At 42.9% G+C, this 9,004-nt stretch overlaps 1 protein-coding gene across 6 annotated transcripts in view; it reads left to right on the forward strand.

Moving 5' to 3' along the window:
• Positions 1-5,836, forward strand: part of KMT5B (lysine methyltransferase 5B) — a 59,008-nt gene extending 53,172 nt beyond the window's left edge. For all 6 annotated transcript variants that reach the window (XM_050758158.1, XM_050758160.1, XM_050758159.1 and 3 more), the window contains one exon: positions 1,521-5,836. In XM_050758158.1, coding sequence (XP_050614115.1) covers positions 1,521-3,004 — 1,484 coding nt within the window. In that variant the 3' untranslated portion in view covers positions 3,005-5,836. The remainder of the gene's footprint in view (positions 1-1,520) is intronic.
• Positions 5,837-9,004: the final 3,168 nt, after the last annotated feature.

The raw sequence follows: 9,004 nt of genomic DNA on the forward strand, positions 1-9,004 counted from the left end.
CTTGTGATGCATTCTTGCTCCTCTCAATAAAAACTGAACTTAGGGTAACTTACTTGCTTAGCTGGGCAGAATGGCAGTTTCCCTGGCAAACTGAGGCATGTAGAAAGCGACAGAGACTTTCTCTGCAGGATCCTGGTCCTCACTTGGGTGGGCAGTGTGCTGAGCTTACCTGTATTTTATTGTTTTTATTCTCCCTGTTCTGGTGAGAGGTGGTGATGATTCGTTTTGTTATCTTGGCTTCTCTAGCAAATCTGTAAATGGAGTGTTTTGATTAGGAAGAAGTTTTTCAACTGGACATGCAGGAACTAGGTAATTGAGACACTGACTTGTATAAACTTCTATAAATAATAGTCCAGCATGTCAATGCAGAGGAAAAATGAACATAGCAGAAAGTCAGTGGCAAGGTCAGAGACACTACAAGAGCAGCTTAAGCTTGAGTCACATATGAAGCCTTTTGAGAAGCCATTCAACTTTATTCCTTATATTGACAGCACATCTACTCAATCCACCTTGTAGGCAAGACTTGTAAGCATAAAGAAATTCTGTAGCGAAAGAATTATCTAAATATCCTTATGTTTTAAAAAATATTTTCTACCTAGTAGTTCTGTATAATTCCAGTGGATAAGAATACACTCATTCTCAAATTGAAACATGTTCATCACTACTCAGGTTGTGATTACCATTAGGGTCAGTTGTAACCCTTTTCTGTCCTGGCCATGGAGGAAAGAAGTTGGATCTCCCTTTGTCCTGAGAGTGTACAATTCTGGCAGCGTGCATCTTCCTTCACTGTGATTGTTGGCACTGGGCAGTCACCGAAGGGACGGGGCCGAGTAAGCTTTGCAGCTCTTCTAAGTTGACAGCCCACTGGTTGCCTCTTCTGGTCCTCACGGAGTTGAAGGGGACAATTTAGAATAGTGCATTTCTTTTTTGATAGTGATTGGACTTTTCAGAGTGATAATATGTGGTTCTTAAGATCTAAGATCTGTTTTTCTTGTTTGAAACCATTACAATAGTATTCGTTCCTTAGAGCCCATGGGTATTATATTTCTATTCTATGTTAATGGCCAAGTGCTGTACTTCCTTTGGGTTAATGAGTAATGGATTTTAGAAACATTTTAAATGACTAAGGAGAATCTGTGAAAGGAAAAAACAATGTTAACTTTCTTTCAAATCTTTTATGTGGGAAACTCCTAAATCAGGAGAAGAAAGCCTTTGTTTGGGCCAGTGTCATGACAGATTAAGAAGCTTAGAGTGGAATCTAGGTCCCTGCTGTGCTAAAAGCTCCTTAACCATACAACTGCTTACCTCGAAAATGAATAAATGCCCCATAAATTAGAAAAGAACTTCAAAGAGAAGCAGTGCAGGGAATGCAGGTGCGCCGGCAGAATCTGCAGCAGGAGCCGTGTTGGCGTTTGTGTAATCTAAACGCGCTGTAGCTAATAGCCTGGGTTTGGGCATTCTTTTCTTGAACTCTGGTGTTACCAAGGCTGTTTTTCACCTTTTTCTCTTTAACCTTACAGCTTCTAACCGAAAATCTTCAGTTGGTGTAAAAAAGAATAGCAAGAGCAGAACGTTAACGAGGCAATCTATGTCAAGAATTCCAGCTTCTTCCAACTCTACCTCATCTAAGCTAACTCATATAAATAATTCCAGGGTACCAAAGAAACTGAAGAAGCCTGCAAAGCCTTTACTTTCAAAGATAAAATTGAGAAATCATTGCAAGCGGCTGGAGCAAAAGAATGCTTCAAGAAAACTCGAAATGGGAAACTTAGTACTGAAAGAGCCTAAAGTAGTTCTATATAAAAATTTGCCCATTAAAAAAGATAAGGAGCCAGAGGGACCAGCCCAAGCCGCAGTTGCCAGCGGGTGCTTGACTAGACATGCGGCGAGAGAACACAGACAGAATCCTGTGAGAGGTGCTCATTCGCAGGGGGAGAGCTCGCCCTGCACCTACATAACCCGGCGGTCAGTGAGGACAAGAACAAATCTGAAGGAGGCCTCTGACATCAAGCTTGAACCAAATACGTTGGATGGCTATAAAAGCAGTGTGACGGAACCTTGCCCTGACAGTGGGGAACAGCCACAGCCAGCTCCCGTGGTGCAGGAGGAAGAACTGGCTCATGAGACTGCGCAAAAGGGGGAGGCTAAGTGTCATAAGAGTGACACAGGCATGTCCAAAAAGAAGTCACGACAAGGAAAACTTGTGAAACAGTTTGCGAAAATAGAGGAATCTACTCCAGTGCGTGATTCTCCTGGAAAAGACGATGCAGTACCAGATTTGATGGGGCCCCATTCTGACCAGGGCGAGCACAGTGGCACTGTGGGCATGCCTGTGAACTACACAGACTGTGCTCCTTCACCCGTCGGTTGTTCAGTTGTGACATCAGATAGCTTCAAAACAAAAGACAGCTTTAGAACTGCAAAAAGTAAAAAGAAGAGGCGAATCACAAGGTATGATGCACAGTTAATCCTAGAAAATAACTCTGGGATTCCCAAATTGACTCTTCGTAGGCGTCATGATAGCAGCAGCAAGACAAATGACCAAGAGAATGATGGAATGAATTCTTCAAAAATAAGCATCAAGTTAAGCAAAGACCATGACAACGATAACAATCTCTATGTAGCAAAGCTTAATAATGGATTTAACTCAGGATCAGGCAGTAGTTCTACAAAATTAAAAATCCAACTAAAACGAGATGAGGAAAATAGGGGGTCTTATACAGAAGGGCTTCATGAAAATGGGGTGTGCTGCAGTGATCCTCTTTCTCTCTTGGAGTCTCGAATGGAGGTGGATGACTATAGTCAATATGAGGAAGAAAGTACAGATGATTCCTCCTCTTCTGAGGGCGACGAAGAGGAGGATGACTATGATGATGACTTTGAAGACGATTTTATTCCTCTTCCTCCAGCTAAGCGATTGAGGTTAATAGTTGGAAAAGACTCTATAGATATTGACATTTCTTCAAGGAGAAGAGAAGATCAGTCTTTAAGGCTTAATGCCTAAGCTCTTGGTCTTCATTTGACCTGGGATAACTACTTTAAAGAAATAAAAAAATTCCAGTCAATTATTCCTCAACTGAAAGTTTAGTGGCAGCACTTCTATTGTCCCTTCACTTATCAGCATACTATTGTAGAAAGTGTACAGCGTACTGACTCAATTCTTAAGTCTGATTTGTGCAAATTTTTATCGTACTTTTTAAATAGCCTTCTTACGTGCAATTCTGAGTTAGAGGTAAAGCCCTGTTGTAAAATAAAGGCTCAAGCAAAATTGTACAGTGATAGCAACTTTCCACACAGGACGTTGAAAACAGTAATGTGGCTACACAGTTTTTTTTAACTGTAAGAGCATCAGCTGGCTCTTTAATATATGACTAAACAATAATTTAAAACAAATCATAGTAGCAGCATATTAAGGGTTTCTAGTATGCTAATATCACCAGCAATGATCTTTGGCTTTTTGATTTATTTGCTAGATGTTTCCCCCTTGGAGTTTTGTCAGTTTCACACTGTTTGCTGGCCCAGGTGTACTGTTTGTGGCCTTTGTTAATATCACAAACCATTGGTTGGGAGTCAGATTGGTTTCTTAAAAAAAAAAAAAAATACAATGACCTACGTGACAGCTCACTTTTCAGTACATTATACGTACGAGGGTAGCAGTGTGTGGGATGAGTTTCGATACGGCGTATTTATTGCTTGTCATGTAAATTAAAAACCTTGTATTTAACTCTTTTCAATCCTTTTAGATAAAATTGTTCTTTGCAAGAATGATTGGTGCTTATTTTTTCAAAAATTTGCTGTGAACAACGTGATGACAACAAGCAACATTTATCTAATGAACTACAGCTATCTTAATTTGGTTCTTCAAGTTTTCTGTTGCACTTGTAAAATGCTACAAGGAATATTAAAAAAAAATCTATTCACTTTAACTTATAATAGTTTATGAAATAAAAACATGAGTCACAGCTTTTGTTCTGTGGTAACCTATAAAAAAAGTTTGTCTTTGAGATTCAATGTAAAGAACTGAAAACAATGTATATGTTGTAAATATTTGTGTGTTGTGAGAAATTTTTGTCATAAGAAATTAAAAGAACTTACCAGGAAGGTTTTTAAGTTTAGAAATATTCATGCCAATAAAATAGGAAATTATAAATATATAGTTTTAAGCACTGCATCAGTGGGAGTTCTTGGCTTATGTTAGTTTATTAAGAAAATATCAGATTTTTTTGACTATATTATCAGTTAAACAAAAAGGAGTCAGATTTAATTTGTTTTTTTGAAGCACTTTGAGAAATTAATTTTAATTAACTTAATGAGCAAATTTTTATTACTACTATATATTCCATACCAGGTTCTTTTCATTTCTCTGGATTATTTTGCAAATCATTGGACAGAGAATTTGGGAATATAAATCTGTAACAGGTGTTTGACACCAGTAGGTCTCTCTTATTTCTGGGAAATGTATACATGTACTTTCTGATATACAGTGTTCCTAAGTAAAAATCAATTTAGGGGATTTGTGTAGTGTCTATAGGAAAGTAGCCCATGTCTTAAAATATTAAAAGGAATCTGAAGGTAATGAAAAGTCCAGTGGAGAAAATCTCAATGCTTACTGTTACTACTAATTGATTCCTACTAGTTTCCAGGTTTGGGGGGATATTATTTAAATGAAGCTCCTTAAGACTATTGATTGCCTATAGGTTCCAAATAGAAATTAATAAGACTTATGAACATTTTTAGAAAGTAGATTGTTTTCTCCTGGTTCTCTAAGGAACTACTTCTGTAGTCTTACATAGTCTCATCCTTGTTTGTTGTGGTGCAGTCAAACTCCTCAGGCATTTGGAAAGCATGTGGTAGACCTCCTTCCACACTCCCCCACACCCCCCTTCGCTGCGTCTGGAGGTCTTCACCAATGAAGTAGGGCAGCCCACACAGCCTCTCAGGAGCACCTGTCCGAGGCACCCGGAGCACTTTTCAGAGCACATCCAGCCCTCATGGGGTCCCTGCATAGCAATGTGAACCCCTGCCACTGAGGACGATGAAGGTAGACCCTGTGTCTGGAGGTGCTGGAGGGCAGAGGGTCGCCTCTTCTATTCCCATCTTAGTTTGGGTTGTTTTTAAAAGAGGTTCAGAGACTAAACCTTAAACCTTATTTGAATACCAACAATAGCTATTTTGGGAATTTCAATCTTAAAAAGTGACAAAATGCATTTCCCATTTTTCTTCATTTTTAAGCTTAATTTTAGTAACTTATTTATGATGTTTTAATTTTATCATGGCCTCCTCTTTGGAGGCTGACCTTCCCATGGGTCTCAAAGCAGTGACATTTGGTAGTGGATCACTGCCTCTCAGGAGTCGGTATGCACAAGCACTCAGCAGCCACTGTTGATGCCTTCTAGGGAAACCTAATTTCCGTTGGTAAAGGTAGGGGCCTCAGAACTGTTCTGGATCTGCTGTAGAACTTCACCATGTGGAATGGTGACATCCACACACCGTTGACCAGTTTGGAAGAGGTTGCGTTCAATAAAACTCTTAGCTTGAGCTTATGCAATGATTGGTTAAGATTTTGGCATTGTAAGAATTAGGAGATGATCATAGAAATATATGTAAAGTATTCAATTTTCAATCATTTTCAAATTACTGTTATAAATTGTTTTTGCTGAGTTGTAATACTTTTGAGATACAATGTATTCCTTGTACTGAAAGAATGAAAAAGGACTTTTTCAGCATTTGAGGTAAGTTCTTTAACGTTTCATTAAAAACATTTTTTACAAATATTTTGTACATGCACTTGCAGTATTGAGGTTAATCATTTTAATAAATTCGGAAATTAAAACAATTTGGCCAGTGTGCACTGTATCTGGAAAAAAAAAATCAAAGTGGTGACTTTCTCCACAAAATTTTCATGTAAAACAGAACTTGTAAAATCAGTTTCTAAAGCTTTTCAGTACCTGTGAGTGTTGAGTTCTCTGGGCCCTGGTCTCCTCTTGTGTCTGGTGCCACTCATTTTTAAGAGAAGAGAGGGTAAACATTCATTCTTCTTTTAGTAGGGACACTAAACTACATACCCTCCTAGTTCTTGAACCCAAGCAATGTTTGCCCTCAATATGGAGCAAAATAACATTGAAGGCTTTTGCAACCCAAATGCATTAATAGTTCCTGATTACTTGGAGGTTCTCCCCACCCCCCCCCTCACTGTATTGGTCAAGTTAGCATACCCAGAACTGGCCTGGATCCTTTTTTCTCCCATTTACTATTGAAAGGAAATATGACTGTACAAGAGGGAGGAAACCTGAATTTGCCCAACTCTGCAACCTCTGAGTATCCCTGAGCAAGCTGCTTAATCTCCACGTCTCTTTCCCAGCACCTAGCACCATTCTGTGTCAGAGGTCAGTGTGGACGCCTGGTCCCGTCATCAGTTAAGTTTCTGGTTGAGCTGCATTCACTCTTGAGGATAATCTGGGTGAGTGGTGCACACACTGGACTAGTCAAGTATTGATTATTGATTTTTCCTAATTGATTGAAGTATCCACCCAAACTTGGGTTCCCATTATGGAAAAAGGCTAAGCGTGGCATGTCTGTTAAGTACTTAGGAGTCTTATTCAGCATCTTGGGTTTTCTCTCTACTCTTCCAATAGCCAGTGGCAGCTAACTTGCCTGGAACCCTTGTGTGACTCGTTTCACAAATGTCAGCTTTCTGTCACTGACCTGCAGCACCATCGCATACCCTGCTGCAGAACCTGGTCGCACCCAGAGCAGAATTCAAGCAAGTCGCCAGCTCCAGGGCATCCCTGTGACTACGGCATGTGTGACCCTCGCTTGCAAAGGCAGGTGAGGTCTCCAGCCTTCTACTCCCTCCCCGATGTCCTAGAGCACATGGGCATTACTTGTGTTTGCTAATGAGAGAGCCCAGGGGAAAAGTGAATTTATTGATTTAGAGATGGAGTCTCACTCTCTTGCCCAGGCTGGAGTGCAGTGGCACAATCTTGACTCACTGCAACCTCCACCTCCCAGGTTCAAGCGGTTCTCCTGCCTCAGCCTCCCAAGCAGCTGGGACTGCAGGCGTCTGCCACCACGCTGGGTTAATTTTTGTATTTTTGGTAGAGATGGGGTTTCACCATGTTGGCCAGGCTGGTCTCGAACTCCTGACCTCAAGTGATCTGCCCGTCTCAGTCTCCCAAAGTGCTGGGATTACAGGCATGAGCCACCACACCTGGCTGAAAAGTGAATTTGGATTCTTCAGAAAGGGTACCAGGATTGCTAGGGGCAGGGTGTGTGAATGGCCAAGACTGGGAAAGGGAGTCGCTCACTAACACTGCCTCCACCATCTGCCACTCATTTTCTCCCAGGCGGTTAAGCTTAACACATATTCATGGAAACTGCTGTAAAGCTGCTAATCTGGAGGACAGAAGACAGACGCATGCCGTAGAGATTGCTTTGGTAACGTTCTGAAAAAGCCAAATCTGTTGCCAGATCCTGTATCCTCCTTGCCAGGTTTGTGGGGTTTTCAGCTGACTCGCAGTAAACTGACTTATGTCTTTTGGGGCAACCCACCTTGTTGAGTCTGCTCTGGCTGAAGGGAAGCAGAGCGCTGCTGGGCCTGCTCGGGCACACCAGACTGCTGGAACCAGTGTGAGGCCCTGAGCAGCTGGGGCCCCATGTGGCAGGAATGAAGGTGCACCTCAGGGTTGTTTGAGCACCTAGTGCGTATGTGGGGTTTGGGCCAGGGAACAAGATTTGAGTCTTCAATGTGGGGTAAAATAAAGCTATGGGAGTGGGTATCTTGGTCTCTTTGTGCTACTGTCACAATATCACAGACTGGGCAATTTAGAACCAATAGAGGTTTATTTGGTTCATGGCTCTGGAGACTGGGAAGTTAAAGATGGAGGGGCCGATTCTGGCGAGGAAGACCTGCTGCTGCATCATCCCATGCTAGAGAGAGGGGAAGGGGCTTGACTTATTTTATCGGGAGCCCATCCCATGATAATGGCATTAATCCATTCATTCATGAGCCAGGGCCCTCATGACCTAATTGCCTCTTAGACCCCACTTCTCAACATAGTGTTGCATTGGGAACTGAGTTTCCAGCATGAACTTGGGGCCACGCTCAGACCACAACAGTGAGCCAGCCTAGAGAGCTGGCTGAGGGCAGCCCCTGCACCCGCCCTCACTGAGGCATGGGGGCGGCAGGAAAGGCTGCTCCCCCGCCATTGGTCCTCGACCTCGGAGAGCTGAGCTTAGGCCAGTGCTTCAAGGAAGAGCCAGATGGGTTGAGAGGGTGGAGGCAAAGTTTGTCCGTGAAGGAGGAATGAGGGAGGATGACCGCTGGGAGGGGAGGAGGTTTGTTTCATTAATAGGAGACTTAAGTTTAATCTTGGAGGCGGGGAGCTTGCATAGGGGTACATGTGTTCTGAAAAAGCAAGTGAAGGAGTTACTTGGAGTGGGGCCTCGGGGGGATCTTCAGAGAGTAGATCCGTCTTCCTTCCGGGAGGAAAAGAAGATTTTGGATGTGGTGAGGGAGCCGGTCCAGCATGAGGCTTTCTCTCTTGTCTGGAAAGGAGGAAGCATCTGAGAGTGAAGACAGGAGGGCCAGGAGGTTTCCGGAGTAAGAAGGAGGTTTGAAATTGAGAGTGGGAAAGCATGCTGACTGTAGAAACCTAGTATCATTCATTAAAGAAATATCTACCCATCACTTTCAAGGTACCAGTCGGTGTCCTGATCCCAGGCTGGTGGCCAGCACTTGCCTGCACAGGTGTGAGCCTCTCGGGAACACGTGGGCTTTCACCCAGGTGGGGACCACAGAGGACAGCAGGGCTGGGGGCCCTAGGGTTCAGGTTGGCAGGAGACGGGGTTGCATGAGAAGCCCTGCATGCCTGCAGGTTAGGGAAAAAAAGGTGAGTCTGTGAGCTGAGTGGGTCACCAGACAGGTGAAGGTGGAGGAGTTTGAGTCCTGGAGGCTGCCTGCGGGCAGAGGACTGCCAAGCATTGGAGCAGGAAGCAAGTGTGG

The sequence above is a fragment of the Macaca thibetana genome, chromosome 14 (genome assembly GCF_024542745.1).
Source record: "Macaca thibetana thibetana isolate TM-01 chromosome 14, ASM2454274v1, whole genome shotgun sequence".
Classification (NCBI taxonomy): Eukaryota; Metazoa; Chordata; class Mammalia; order Primates; family Cercopithecidae; genus Macaca; species Macaca thibetana.